The 15,748-nt window shown below is 34.0% G+C and overlaps 1 protein-coding gene across 1 annotated transcript in view; it reads left to right on the top strand.

Annotated features, from left to right (window-relative positions):
• The window catches only part of LOC148952893 (uncharacterized), a 448,257-nt gene extending 435,614 nt beyond the window's left edge, over window positions 1–12,643 (top strand). Inside the window, exons 6-9 of the mRNA XM_089088146.1 lie at window positions 2,895–3,265; window positions 5,328–5,604; window positions 8,354–8,598; window positions 12,382–12,643. Of these exons, the coding sequence (XP_088944272.1) occupies window positions 2,895–3,265; window positions 5,328–5,604; window positions 8,354–8,598; window positions 12,382–12,546 (1,058 nt within the window). The 3' untranslated portion in view covers window positions 12,547–12,643. The remainder of the gene's footprint in view (window positions 1–2,894; window positions 3,266–5,327; window positions 5,605–8,353; window positions 8,599–12,381) is intronic.
• Window positions 12,644–15,748: the final 3,105 nt, after the last annotated feature.

The raw sequence follows: 15,748 nt of genomic DNA, 5'->3' as shown, positions 1-15,748 counted from the left end.
GAATGGCTAGGGATATTTGGTGGAAATTTTCAGGGAATATGGAGAGGGATGTTCAACAAAACAATAAGACACTATATCTCCCCTTCTCCTTTGTTTTTGTTTTACCATTAACGGCATATAGTTCAATTTAGTTCTTGGACGTGGATGCTGTTTCTTTTCTTAATGTGTTAAAATTTTATTGACCATTTTTATGCTTTTTACTTTTGTGTGCTTTTGTGCTTTTTTTGCTTTTGTGCTTTTTTTTACTTTTGTCTTGCTATATTGGTTGTTCATTTTTTTTTCTCTTAATGGATATATGGAGCGAATTCGGCTCAATTACAACTTGTGATAGACATTTGAAAATAAATATTATCTTATCAGGATAAATTAGAAATCTTCCTGTTAGAGCCTTTCTCAAAAGGCGCTAGCCTATAAATTTGCAAGATTTTAAAGTCTAATGTTTTTTTTTTCAGCTATAATTTTTGTACAATAATAGCACCGTAGGTGTATAGTTAAGGATAGTTATTGTTTGAGCATTAGACTTGTATGAACCAGTTCTGAATCGCCCAGTTGACTGAACTCCAACTTCATCCTTTAATTCCTACTAAACCCCGTGGCAAAGATTTCTCGCAAGTCCAATCTGCATGCATGCGTAGCTATACTTGTCTTGAAATAATCATTACCTATAAATCATAATCTACTTCTTCTTTTATAAGGAAGGCTAGTTGCTCCAAAGTTATAATAGCCAAAAATCAATGTCTACCAAAGCACACGTGTGAAGGGGGATTTTTCATTTTCCTATATCGTTTGGGTCTCATCATAGTGGTACTATAAGAACCTATTGAGGCGGTTCTTTTATCTGACAGGCTGTTACTAATATTACCCTTCGGGCAGGGCTAGCAATGGACAACAGGCTCGAAGTATTTAAGGTCTGCTATCAGATTCACCTGATTCAAATAATCAAAATTGTCATCAGAACCCTGAAAACTTTCCTCGTTCCACTGTTCCGATTAGAAATCTATAAATATAATTTCGAATTATAAATAGCTAGTGGTTGAACAATTGTCGTGAAAATATTATCGATTTTTAAAATTTTTGTCGATTTTTAAATCGTTATCGATACTTAATCTATTGATTTAAGGTTTTTTCTTTTTTTTAGCACTTTTATCAAATTTTTGAATTGTTCTTGGAGCCTATGAAACGCCTGGTGTTCTTTGCATACTTTGGGTGAGATACCAAAATCATCTTAGGGTTATTTTTGTAGCAACTAAGGACATGGAAAGTGAGGGGGAGCTCGCTTTTTGCGGCATGTCATTGGTAATATTAGTTTGTATGTGAAAAAATCAAATATAAATACAAAACTAAGTGAGTGCATATGCCAAAAAGGTATAATTCAAAGCTTTTCACAGGGCTAACAACAATAGCTTAAATAATAAAAGCTTCTAGATAAGGAGAACTATCAATAAATATTAACAATTGTTGACAAACAAAAATTAATCAATGACCTACAATAAGAGAAACAGGTATCCCCACCCCTTCCCCCTTCTCCCCCTGCCAAACAAAAACTATTCGATTAAATAGAGATAAGTAAATAAAGCAGAGATAATTCTTATTAGAGTTGAAAATGTTCAGATGAGATATTCTACTGGGATTTGTATTCTAGACTTTTTGGCCCATATGGTTAAATTAAAACATGATTCAAGCGTGTCTTCATATTGGTTAGTTAATTCCTTATGTAGCTTGTATTATAATTGTGAAATTAAGGTGAATTATGAATATTGCGAATTACGCTAATATGGTGAATTATATTGCAAATTACTAATAAACAGTTTAGAAAAATGAATTAGAAAAAGATTGGAAACAGATTAGAAAAATAGTTTGATAGCAATTTTTTTCTAAATATGACATTTTAAAATGAAAGTTATTCTTGTTTTTTACTTTCAAATCTAAATTCTGAGGACTAGAATAGTTTTTCCATTTTCTACTACTAGTGTCCATATGCTACTAAATTTGATGAAGAAACAAGGCTATTTGTTATAAGTTCGGATGTCCATAGGTTCAGAATTTTAAGAAGGACTTTTTTTTTTTTTACTTTTGAGTCTAGATTCGGAGGTTTCAAATTATCTTCCTTTACCCAGCTCATATTCTGAATCTGTTTCTTATTTCTCGCTTAAGGTTTTCTATTTAGGAAGTAAAATCGATATTCACATGCTTCACAAGGCTTTATTTAAATAAATAAAGCTATTTGTCAAAGGGTTTGGATTTTTGTAGGCTCGGAATGTGGGTAAGAAAGTTTGTTATTTATACCTTCAAGCCTATATTTTGAGGTTTAAGAGTTTTTTTTTATTGCCCTATTGCTGTTTAAATTATGGTTATTATTTTTCATTTATGATTTTCTATTTGGGAAGTAGAATCAATGTTCATCTGTTACTTTTGAGGTAAATCAAAGAAGCTATTTATCTTAAGTGTTGGAAATCCGGGGGTTAAGCATTTTTTTTTTTTTTCGTTTTAATAATTTTTTTTATTGTCATCTTCTATTTTGTTTTATGATTTCACCATTTATTGTTATTTTCTATTTGACAAATACAATCAATGCTCATAGTTACTTATGATGTAAATCAAAGAAGTTATTTATCTTAAGAGTTGGAAATCGGGGGGTTAAGAATTTTAATAAGAAAGTTTATCTTTTCTTTATTTTTACCTTTGAGCCTAAATTCTTCAGTTTAAGCTTCTTCTCCATTGCCCGATTTTTATTCGGAATGTGGTTTACTATTTTTTATTTCTTTTTACTATTATTTTTTTCTATTATTGTCATCTATTGTTGTTTTGTTGTTGTTATGGTTTCACCATTTACAGCTATTTTCCATTTGGGAGGTAAAGTCAATGTTATGTTTATTTCAACTATATATTTGCAGGAAGTTGTGAGGAAAAACTTGAAGAGTTGGCTTCTTTGAGGCTGCAGATGAAAATGGATCACCTATTGCCATCTACCTCAGCATCAGCATTTAGAACAACCATATCTACTCAAGAAGGAGATATTGTAAGCGAAACAGAAGCAGTTTGTGAGCTCTGTGGCATTGTTGCCAAGTCTCGTGAGGCTCTTAATGCGCATAAGTGTCGAAATCATTCAGTGAAGAAGCTGAAGAAATATTACTACTGCCAGATTTGTGATCGTAATTTCGACTATAAGACAACTTTTAACTATCACATGAGGACCCATAGTGGCGAGAGACCTCATCTTTGTGAAGTTTGTGGAAAGAAGTTTTTCTCAGCTGGGGCCCTCAAGGTAATTTTATTTTCCTATTTGCTTGCCGAATGAAAATAACAGTAATTTGTAAGTACTGTATATAGTTGAATAATACAGTCGACTCTAGCTAACTCGCAATTCACAGGACCATGATTTTTCTTCGAGTCACGCATAGTTCGAGTTTCAGAGGTGATTCTAAATAAAATTCGACTTATAAAAGTAACGAGCTATAGAGGAAAGCCGACTGAAAATTTGAGCTACAAAGGCACAAAATCGCTAAATTTAATCCCTACAGCCACTACAAATTTAATAATATCTTTATTAGTGTATATAGACTTGACATATCAAGACTTGACTTTCAAATATTAAAACTTGACTTAAGAAATAGATACCTGAATATTAACCGAATCTGACACAAAAATATATTAAATAAAATTAATGCATATCAAAATTTACAGGTTGTAGGCTGCATACCGGGGTTTCGACTAACAGAGCTCCTTGAAAAAACTTCGAGATACAGAGGTAAAATTTGAATTTTGGAGGTAAGTGAAAATTAAGCGACGACAGATCTACTGAGTTTCGAGTTAGAGATATTTTTGGGTCACTTCGACTTACAGAGGTAAAACATAACCACAAAAGTATTTTGAGTTATGAAGAGTTTTTTCTTCGACTTGGTCAGGCTTTTCATAGCGGACTGAAAATAATTCGAGGTTCGAGGTATCGAGATTTGACTGTAATAAATTAAACTCTATAAAACGGTCGAAACACCTCTCAGCGTACCAAGGACGATGAAAATGGAATCTGATTATTTGAGTTTATTAGCTGGAAGTTTACACAACTGTATCTATTTTTAAAAAATTTGGAAAATCGGCTATTCATTTGTTTTTGCTTTTAAATAGGCTTTAAATAAGAGCCTATTTTCAAATAGGCTTCCGTGTGTAGTTATGCCGTTGTTGGTAATAGTGGTGTCAAATTTAAAACTAAAGACGCGGGTGAAAAGTCAGCCCAAATAGGCTAAGAGACATATGGTAGGACATTGCTTTAGAAACTTTAGCTTTCCTTCCTATGTGTATTATGTCTTTAGGAATCAACAAATTCTTAAAGTTTGAATATTTTGCAGACAAAAAGTGTAGTCAAGTTTAAGTAATTAGCTTTGCTTATTTATTTCGTAGCTCAAACATGGTAGCGCTGTATATAACGTTTTACTGCCCTAGAAACTTCATAATTTTGAAAAAGGGAAGATCTTAGAAAACCAGTCTTTTCATGTATAGGAGGGTCGCTGAAGTAAAAAATGTGCTTACTTTAATGTCCTTGGTACCTATTTTCAAATATGGCTTTCTAGGGATTACTTATATTAAGATCTTTTCAACGTTGCTGCTGATTGCTAGATGAAGGTCTATATGTGTTAATGGTAATTATTTGGTTAAAGAAAAAAAAACTATCGATAAAAACAAAAAAAAAGAAGAAAACAACTGCTGTCCTTTGAAATATTTGATAAATATTTCAATATACAACTTAAAAATACCCCTAATAATTTTTTGAGTTTCTAAGATATTAGCTGGTTGGTTAAGGTTAAGATAGGGCTTTTTCTCTTTTTACAATATTTGGTAGTCTTGGCAGTCAACATATTGATTCCACACCCATCGTATAAAACGTCTGAAATCCCTCTTTAAAGATGTTTAAGTGGGTTTCTAAGTTTTACGTGTCTGTTGAAGCAACTGTTGAAGTAATCCTCAGAAAGATTTGGTCCTCATGGAGAAAAAAGGACTAGGGCGCTAAACAAAGATTTTGTAAATTTCTAAAAATAAGTGCGAAATGTGAAACAAAACCTTCAAAGTAGATCTACATAGAGATACTAAAGGGTGAAACAAATAGCTAGATTTATTCGAGTTCTAATTATTGATTGCCATTTAATCAAAATAAAATCTGAATTCAAAGAAAAATCTAATGGTAGCAGTTTTTTTTTTATTTATATTTATATTCTATTTATATTATCTTTTTATTTTTGCCCTTTTTGTTTACATATTTGTATTCGGGTAAAATAAGAAGAGTGATATTAAGACAACATCTTACTGTAAAGTAAGATAATTTGCTATTGCAGGTTCACATGAGGATACACACGGGTGAAAAATCCTATAAGTGCCCTCACTGCGATCGATGCTTCAGACAATGGGGTGACCTCAACTATCACATCACTTCAATTCATACTAACGAGAAAAACTACAAATGTGAGTACTGTGGTAAGGACTTTGCAAGGAAATATTCCCTGGTTGTTCATATCAGATGTCACACTGGAGAAAGGAACTATGAATGTGAATTTTGTCACAAAAGATTCAGGGCCTCCACCTACTTGACCAATCACAGACGGATTCACACAGGTAAGTTTCATTGCTATAGAATAGTAATCTTACCTTATATAATTGGTAGTATCGGTAAGTTCCAGCCACTCACTAATTTGAAACAATCATGTGATGTTATACAATGGGTTGTTAGTCTCTCTGAAGAGACTAACCTGTGATTGATCAAGTTGGAAAGTCTAACTCTCAAGAGACTTTTCGATAATCATATGGGGGGGGGGGAGTCTATATACGGTTTTTCTATGCCTGAAGTCTGATCGCAAGCGTGTATCCCTCACTTTGGAGATGGTGTAATGGTGACAATGGTGTAATGGTGACAAAACTTATCCTCGCCTTTTTCAACTTTGTTTCTTCAAAAAATTGTTCTTTCTTACCCCAGTGTAATTTGAGTTTTGCATGGTTTCAGTAATAGAATTATTTACTGGTTTGTTTCTGCGGTCGAAAATAGAGGAAAATTCTTCTCCTAATCTTCAGACTCATTCTCATTCTTCTCTGAAATGTGTTTTGCTTTTTGGCAGTCGTCCAACGATCGAGGGGGTCATTATGTTCGTAATCCTGATCTTCCAACTAGTGTTTCCAGTTAAAAATTATCAATATCTTGATTTTTATCGTTTTTTTTTTACCCAAAACGGAACCCTAGTGTCATTGTTCCGTTGATTACGGGCTTGAGTACTGTGGGTATAGGAAACTGCTAACTGAAAGCCTTCATCTGAAGCCCATTATTGTTTAAAAATGAATAACGATAAACACATCTTTATTGTTTGGGGGGGGGGGGGTATTTTCATTGAAAAAATGACAAATCTGCACATCCAAGATTTCGAAAATTACAATAAACCCTAAAACTTTATTGAAACTCACCTTATAAGTGAAGACAGACCCAATATGTGAAAATTCTTGAAATTTACCTCCTGAAAGTAGGTGCACAACTATAGGCTGAAGGTGGCAGTAGGGCTGAAGATGGCAGATACAAACAACTTCAGCCCTCAAAATGCTAATAATGCAGAAAATGGACTAACATTGTGGCAAAAATAGAAAATTTAAATAGTAAGGTATTAACATAACAATAATAAAGAAAATATAATAATTAAATAACCTTTATCCCCGGATAAGGGGATACTGTCTTTAGATAGTATGATTAGACTTGTTTATATTTTTGCGAAAAATGACGGTCTTATTTATTTACTTTATTTATTTACCAATTATTACCAAATCACTTAACATAACTGCATCCCGTTCAAATACCACTGCATAATATGGAGAAAGGATAATCGAAGAAGAGAAATAGAAGATTTTCAAAATTTCAGAATTAGATTCGGCACTGTTTTTCAGAAAAACAGATGAAAAAAAAAAAAAAAAAAACCAGAACGGAACGGAATAGAAACAGGCCCATCAAAAATAGGTGACATGTTTCTGCTTTCTGTTCTGTCTTTTGTAAAAACAGAAAACAGCTGTTTTTGTTTTCGCTTATCTTTCTCTTTTTCAGGACGTCCCACCCTGTCATCTATACTGGGTGATATTATACCCTGCCGTTCCAAAGCTAGTATAAAGAAACCGCATTGAAACAATCCCGCATCCACTAATGCATCACTTTTTTAATCAACCACATGCGCATACGATACGACTTCGTCTGTACAGGTGATTCTAAAACCTGTTAGAGGACTTGGGCAGAGCACAATTTCGTTTTTGCAACCTCAAGATGCTGAAAAACGGAGTATGAAATAAAAGGAACAAACTTTTTCTTCCGAATACAAAAGCACAACAGGTCTGAATAAAGTGAAAAAACAAACAAAATTTATTCAACCAGTTTGCGACATACCGACCCTCGGGTTTAGTCAGTTGAAAAGCGAAAAGCGACATTTTTTACGCTATATTTCTGGTCTAGCCTTCCATAGAAAAAGAGATATTGACGTCTTTTTACTACGATAGAAGAAACCAAGAAAATATACAATTACTGTTCCACTAGCTCGTTCGTTACAAAGTTTGAACTTGTCCCTTAGAAGCATTCTATTTTAGAGGGCTCAGTCAGTTGGCCTCGCACATTGCTTGCAACAAAGTAGCCAGCAATACTAAATGCCTACTCATTGGGCACACTCGTACCAGGGACGACAAGAATGCGGATGGTGTGTCGTCTATTAGGCTATAATTTCCTCAAGGGGTGCTATTCCTCTAGGGCTAAATGGAAAGCAGGTCGTCCAGCGTTGAGGTGGAAGGATGTCCTAAAGAAAGATTCAAGGGAAATGGGAACTTCCTGGGAGATTGTATAGAGGGAGGCTTTGAATAGATTGGAATGAAGGAGGGACGTGCGGAGTTGTCTTGGCCTCAGGCGGCTTGGTGCTGCGGTGAGTTTTCGGTAGGTAGGGACGACAAGATGATTGAAAACACATGCAGTGAACTCCAGGATGTGATTCTGACTCCAAAAGTCGAAAAGATCAGTTAGCTCAACCTTTAACGTTACGCTCAGCCTTTTACCTCTCTGGATCCTTATTCGTTGTTATTTCTTCACTAGGCCACACTTAAACAGGTAAAGAAACAGAAACTGAAAAGCAGGTTAATAAAACAGAACAGAAACATCCTGACAAAAACAGATGGCCTGTTTCTTTTTTTTTTTATTATTATTTTTTTATTTACAGAATCAGGTTATACAGAAACAGTCTCGATGCTTAGTCAGAACATAATTAGTGTGTATTTAAACAAATCTACTAAATTCCTGAATTTTAGCTGTGCCGCAAAACGATCCAAAGCAATGTCTTTCTATTGATGATAATTTTAGGTGAACGCCCTCATATGTGCGCCATCTGTTTCAAGACGTTTCGTTTGCGCACAGACATGAAACGCCACTTACTCATGCACGAAAGAGATGGTACTGATCGGAATGTTCTTCTAGCTGCAGTGACTGATAATGAACTGAGCAACCCTCGTAGAAAGCGTGTCCCTAAACAAACTGATATTGTTCTTACCCGGGGTGGAAAAAATGGAAAGATTGGGGAGTTGAAAATTGATAGCATGAATACCGAAGTAAGTAAATAGGCTAATTAAGAGAAACTAATTCCCAAAGTCCAGATGTATTCCTGCCAGACTTTACTTCGCCTTGTGAGAGGATTTTTTATTTTCATTTTGATATCCTTGGTACTTTTACCACTGTCCTATCTAATTTTTTGTGTTGATAATGTATAGGTCATTTGTGTATATGTTTTAAAGTTTTTTTGTTCTAGCTTTTACCTTTACCTTTATGCGACTGTATGTGCAGATAATAAATTTGTTAATCATTAATCGATATTAATTATATTAAATTTATTAATTATTTTACTCCTTTCACAAGTCAATTTCAGAAACAATACCAACAGACTGATTCCCGATGTTAAAATTTTTTAGTTGCAAGAAAATCATGATCAAACAAAAAAAGTACAGGCTAATAACGAATGAATTTAAAATGAAGCGTTTTTTTTAGCTTAAGAAACTTCTGGGCGATGGAGCATATCCAAAATATCCATGAAATTTCTTCAGATGATTCAAAGGGGATTCTCCAGTTCTCCCGAACTAACGCAATAGGGCATAAGATATGTTTACTAAATAACAGCACATCAAAGTCAAAAAAGAAAAAAAGCTGTTTACCGTGTCTACTTTTGAAGCCAGTATTTCAAATATGTAACTCTTTTTTGTACAAAATTAAAAAAAAAGAATAAAGAAAAAGAAGAAATGATTGCATACCAGTAAACAGCAGGGATATTAAGAAGAAACCCTACAGATTAGTCCAAAGGACCAGAGATAATTGTAGACAAAAGTACACCTTCAGTGTGTTTTGACCCACTGTTCCCAGAAGAAACTTCGACCTCCCCCAAGAGTTGGTTCAGTGTATATCAATGTATGTGTGTATAATCTGTCGCTTTTGCCAATTCATTTTTTGTAATTCATGTGCTATAAAACCAACAATATTGGAGCAAAGTCTTTTTAATAAGACCGAGTTGTTTAAAAAAAAAAAAAAATTAGCTTGTAAGTTATAATTTCGGAATAGATTGGGATGGAGGAGGAGCGTGCGTAGCTGTTTTGGCCTCAGGCGGCTTGCTGCTGCGGTGAGTTGTTAGTAGTAGTAATTGATACGACTTGTAGGCTCTATACTCTGTTTTTTTAGTGTGCCCATATTGCAATTTATAATAAGTGTCTACAAAAACTCTCAGTGATATTTGTGATTTCCAAATAATTAGAAAGGTACAGTTAAAAAAGTAGACATGTTGAGTGGCCAGGTATACATACAGCTAATTGCTTGTTGCGTGTTTTACTTGTGGGTTCCATGAATTTGATAAATTCGATAATTTGTTGTGATAAGTTCGTCTACAAAATTTCTAGGGAATCATATAATTTGGGAGATCGGGTCCCAAGACCTCCTTGTCCGTGCGTGCTAGTCCAAAAGTTCCATAAAGCCAAGCTTAATCTTGTGAGAGTGATGAGTAAATCTTTTACATTCGCCTTTTAATGAACGCCTTGTAATCTCCATATAGAATGGCATGGAAATTAAAAGCCTTAGTAAAAAGAAAAAAAAAACAAAGCTAAATAATGTAATTCGGTTTTAGGAGGCATGTATTGTAATTTTAAGTTCTTATTCGTGATCAGTAACTTTATAACCGTATTTTTGATATTTCTGACTAGCAAAAAGTGACTTACCAACTGCTCATTGCTTGTCTTGGGCTGCTGTAAACATATGCTTGTAAGTGTCTGTTTTGCTGGAATGTCCGACAAATTCGTCCCCCAAAAAACATAGAATGAAAGGTGGAACTCTTAGTGATCTTGAAATTCTGGAGCCTGCCTTGTGATTACAAGTCGTGTGGTCAAATCAAATTAATTTAAAGGCATACCACTCATTAGTACGTATTTTACTATTCGCTCTTCAATCAACTGGCTCAGAAATCTTTAGCCGTAGAATGTTATGAATATTGGAAGGTTAATAAAAATTTGATTGCACATTGGGTATAATAGACCTATTATACCCTATTAGGGTATTATAGATAAGCTTGTGAAAGCGATTAGAACTATTTACCAGAACAATATTGCAGCGGTTAGGGTAGGAAGGGAAGATTTAAGTAGGGTTATATCGTAAATATTTGCGATTAGTGACTCAGAAGTCTTTTGTGCAATTTGTAGCTAGTGACTCCAAAAGTTAGGAAAATTGTAGTTTAGAACACCACGCAAGTACACACGCTGAGTGGTTAGAGGTAGAAGTGAGTTGTTGCTCGTTTCCTTTTGAGTCTATTGATAAGGAAATGATAACTCATAAAGCGATAGGTTACATAAGTGGAGAGCTTTTCTGGTAAAATTGTGCTCTTTCCTGATCTAGCTTCACCGGGTCTCAATACAATGCTTACAAAAACAAGAGAGAGTTTGACAAGGTCTCAAGTTTTTATCTATTAACCATACTTTTCGACCTGTGAGCCCTTTACCTTGGCGAGTCATAGGATTAGCCGGTCAAACTTGAGACTTGCTAACATCTGTGTTCCACAGCAACATCTACTGTATAAAGCAATAGTTTATATTTACATTGTGAGATACCTTAGAAGCTTCTCAATTTGGTAAACAGTTCTGTTGTTTTAAGATATTTTAAATGGTCAATGTTTTATAGTAGTATATACAGCATAAAGTATGTGGTTAGATTATTTGTATTTACAAGGCTTATGAGTAACAGGTTTATCTGTTGATAAATTCTCGGGGCCTTTTGACTTTTAACTTAAAGTTCTGTTTTTTCGCTTTGAAACTTATTGTGTAAATGAAATTGCTCTTTTTCTTGATTTTCTGTTTTTGGGTCATAATAATAATTTTGGTGTGCAAATGATATCGACATAAAAAATACGCAACTACATGGACAACAGGACAAATCCTAGGTCTATTCATACCTTAAAACTGCAATTTTCTAAAATTTATCAAAGTTATGAAGTTTTTAGGGCAGTATCACCTTTTCCTCGGTGTTCCATTCCACACTGAACCGTTAAAATAAATAAGGAAAAATAATTAGTTCGATAGAATAACCCTATTCGTCTTCAGAAACTCAAACAGTAGCAGTCTGTTGATTCCCAAAGACAACTACCCCGTCAAAGGGTAGCTATACCTTTTAAATCCTCTTTGGGCATCAAAATAGAAAAGAATACTCACTGGACTCACTTTAGGCTTATCCAGACCTGATAAACGCTATTTCATAAGATTTGTCTTTGTGTTATTTCAAAATTATACTGTCGTTAGGGCTTAATCACACTTTTGTCGGTGTTGCCACGTAGAATCAAATAAACAAAAGTAATTAGTTCAATGTGACAACGCTATTCCGTAAAATTCAAAAATTAATTTATGGGTTGACATCTTCAGAGGAAATTTACGCCCGCTTAAGCTGTTCCGTGGGATTTGCTTTTGCCTTCTACTGATTTGTCAACCATTTTATTTATTTCTCTTTTAAAGAAATCGCCCCAGTGATTCATTTCTGTTTTAAAATTTGCTGACCATTTCTACCAAAAAGCGCATAGCTTCAGGGGGGGGGGGCTTGTTTCATTAAAAATTAAATTTCTGACGTTTTATAATGTTTTCAAACATTATGATTGTATTAGTTTCTACTTAACGAATTCAGAATTTTATTTTCACTGCCCAGGTTACTTTTATGGACCACTTATTATTTTGGTACTAAATTCCTCTGGAAGATTCAGAAGGTTTTGCTAAAATCTCTGCAAATTTGAGTCAAGTGGAAACGCTGGTTTAGGGGCAGGCTGTAAAGCTATGTTGACTTAATCAATTTAAATTTTATCTCAGAATCTTTTTCCATTTCAGGAGGACCAAGCAATCGCCTCTTTGATAAATAATGAAAATGAGGATTTGCTGCTAGCAATAGGGAATCCAGAAGCAGGAAATGCCAATGGTGAAATGGAGATGATTGTTGGTGATGATTCAAACCCATATGTGGTGAAAGACGAAAATAACGTCAGACAAAAATAAAGTTTTTGTCTGGTCTGTTTTTACACTTCAGAACCAATAAGTGTTTGATGCTTTGTATATCGTAAATGTAGATTAATACATGAGTTACTTTAATGGATTTGAATGGTTTAAACGAATTGAGGCTCATACAGCAAATCATAGATTATATGTTAAAAGTGAGGTGAAGACGTAAGTCCACACAGGTCAGGGTCTTGGGGGAGCGAGGGAATCAAAATTTGGCAAAAAGTTCTTTCTTTTTCCTATGCTGGATTTTCTTTGGAGACAGCCTCTTATAGTTGATGAAACACATCTAATTAAACCTGTTAGTAATTTTTAAACGAACGGATGTCCTACTTACTTTATAGAATTGTGATTACTTTTTTATTCAATTTTAATCGCTATTTTAATCATTCAATCGGTCAATTTGAGAAAATAATATTTTTAACAAGAATAATTGATAACTTTAAATAATAATTGATATAAACTTCAAATAAAAGTAGTAACAATTTTAAGCAGTTACATAGTCAAAAGTTTCCAACAAGTCTTCATTAACTCAAATGTACGTCAACGGGTGAATTGTTTCAAAAGCGTCTTGCAAAAAGTCTAAATACGTCTACAAAGTAAATCCTATAATTTAATTCACTAAATATAATTTAATATACTTAAATGTTTTACTTAAATAAAATAAATGTTTTACTTAGATTATCGATAAATTCTAAAAAAAAGTGTTGGAACCACAGGATAACTCGCAAAAAATATGAAAATTTGGAGACCAGGCCCTGCGGCTCCCTCCTATGGATGTGATCGAGTCCATTGGTTACAAATCGTATAATAAAACCATATTAGGTCGGAGAAGCTATGCCACTCTCGAGTATATATTTTAATTTTTGGAAGGCCAAATTTGGAAACTTTTTATCAATGTAAACTTAAATGTAGACAAAGAGCTAAAACAGTACTTCGGAACCCGTTCACAAGTATGTTTAAACTACTCGAATTTTGTGTTTGGTTTTTGTATTTATGTTAATTTCTTTCTCAAAATCTGAAAAAAAAAAATGTAGCCTTTGAGACAATTTTTGATAGTCGAAATCTCAGATTTCGTTCAATCCTGAAATAACCAGTAAAAATAAGGATTTACCGGTTTTCGAAAATTTATAAGGTTGGAGAATTGTTCTTGGAGAGGGGTTAAGATACGAAAGAAGGTTTTTTCTGGTTGTTAATTTGTATGTCTCCAGGTTTTATTTTTTTTTACGTATATGAAATACAAAACGTCAATTCTGTTTATCTTTCAAATTCAACTTGAATTTGGAATTTACAAAAAATGTTTCAGTAGTATAGAATTATAAAACAAAATTGATACTAGTGAAAGATCTTTTTCCTACCGATTTGGTCTTTGACATAACTTATTGGTGTCAGAAATAAAGTTTCAAATGAAATTATGCCCTGGGATCTTTCGGGCGTATATTTTGGTCTATCTTAGGATGGACTGGTAAAACAAAGGATTCGTCAACCCTTTAAACCTTTGAATTCCGAAACTCTCATCAGCCCTGTCTGATCAAATGCTTTTACGGATTAAAATAAAAGTAATTTTTTTTGACTGAAAGTAAAGAAAGGCACATTATTGGAAACAAAAATAAATATAAGAGGGACTGCTGCAATGCCCTATCTAGAGAACGAACTATCAAAAGATAGTAAAGAAAACCCCCTCTGCGTTTGACATTGCAACCATGAAAAAAAACAGTCTTTTCTCTGAGCATCTTAATTACCATTCAGATGTGTAGATTCACTTATTTTCATTTCTAAATATTCATGATAATGTGGATAAATAGAAATTGGCGTTCTCCCGGATAGTGCCCTTTATAATAATTAAAAGTGATTGGAGGGCAACCAGCCCCCTCTCCCACGCTCATATTTTCCCCAAAAACACAGATGATATGCAAAATAATTGTACGTAAAATATTAGGCATGCAGGCCCGCTATACTTTAACTTACCCCCCCCCCCCCCCAAGAATATATAAATATACTGCCCAAATTTGTTTCTAAAGTGTTATATTTTCATCATACTTAGATATATCAAACAGTCCGTGGTAACGAACTGTAAGTAAGGAGTGACCCGACTCAATAGTAACCGAAACGCTAAAAAACGAAATTTTGATACCAATAAATACATAAAAAGAATTAGAATTTAATGCTGATTTCAAATATGTAAGTTTCAAAAATGTGGAATTTTGCCTTTTTTTGCCAGTAGAAAGATCACGGATGTGTGTTTATTTTTTTTATTATTATTCCCAGGGATAATCGTATCGACCCAGTGGTCCTAGAATATCATGGGAGAGCTCATTCAAACGGAAATTAAAAGTTCTAGTGCTCTTTTTAAGTGACAAAAAAAATGGCGGGCCAAAGTCACCCGATAAAAATTTAAAGATAGCGATTTTGTTTAACATGGTCGAAAATATAATGAATATGTCTTTCAGGATGACTTGATCCCCCGAATTATCCGGGGAGATGGCTAAAAGCTATGAAGCTTACCCAACGTTTGCATATATATTGGTCATTGGGAAGTAAGTAGAAAAAGGGGTCCGACTCCTAACCGGAGTGACGTCACAGCCACAAACCCTTTTTTCTAGGCCAATCACAGAGCTAGAAATACTAACTGGAGTGACATCAGACCAGACTTATAGGAATTTAGCCTGGATTTAAAATGTTTCTAAGTGCAACAGATACAGAGGGGAATGATTATGGCTTCACTTAGGGGGTGAAATGAAGCATTTAGATTGTAGTGTATATGCGATAAGTAATTTAAAATTTTTTGTGAACATTTGCGACTTAACTTGGCTTTACTTCACGGTTGTGCTCTGTATAATACGCAAGTATCAATCGAGCAGTGATGTCATTATAAAATATTGTTTAGCATTAGAGTATACTAAAAAAATGGAAATTAATAGAACCGTAGACGCCAAGAAAAGATCACGTGACTTGACATAGCTCTTATTTCTTGGCTGTGGTCGCTATAAAAGACAAGTACACAATATGGGATGTGAACGATATAAAATATTGTTTACCATTGGAGTATGCAAAAAAGTTGAAAGTAATAGAGCTTTAGGCTCCAAGAAAAGATCACGTGACTTGACTTAGCTTTACTTCTCGGGTGTGGTCGTTATAATAGACAAGTTAACAATATCGGATGTGGGCGATATAAAATATTCTTTTGCATTGGAGTATACTA

The sequence above is a fragment of the Artemia sp. Qi Xiang Cuo genome, chromosome 4 (assembly GCF_049724085.1).
Source record: "Artemia sp. Qi Xiang Cuo chromosome 4, ASM4972408v1, whole genome shotgun sequence".
In the NCBI taxonomy this organism is placed as follows: domain Eukaryota; kingdom Metazoa; phylum Arthropoda; class Branchiopoda; order Anostraca; family Artemiidae; genus Artemia; species Artemia sp. Qi Xiang Cuo.
The sequence above is the reverse complement of the archived record's forward strand: the minus strand, read 5'-3'. Positions and strand labels throughout refer to the sequence as shown.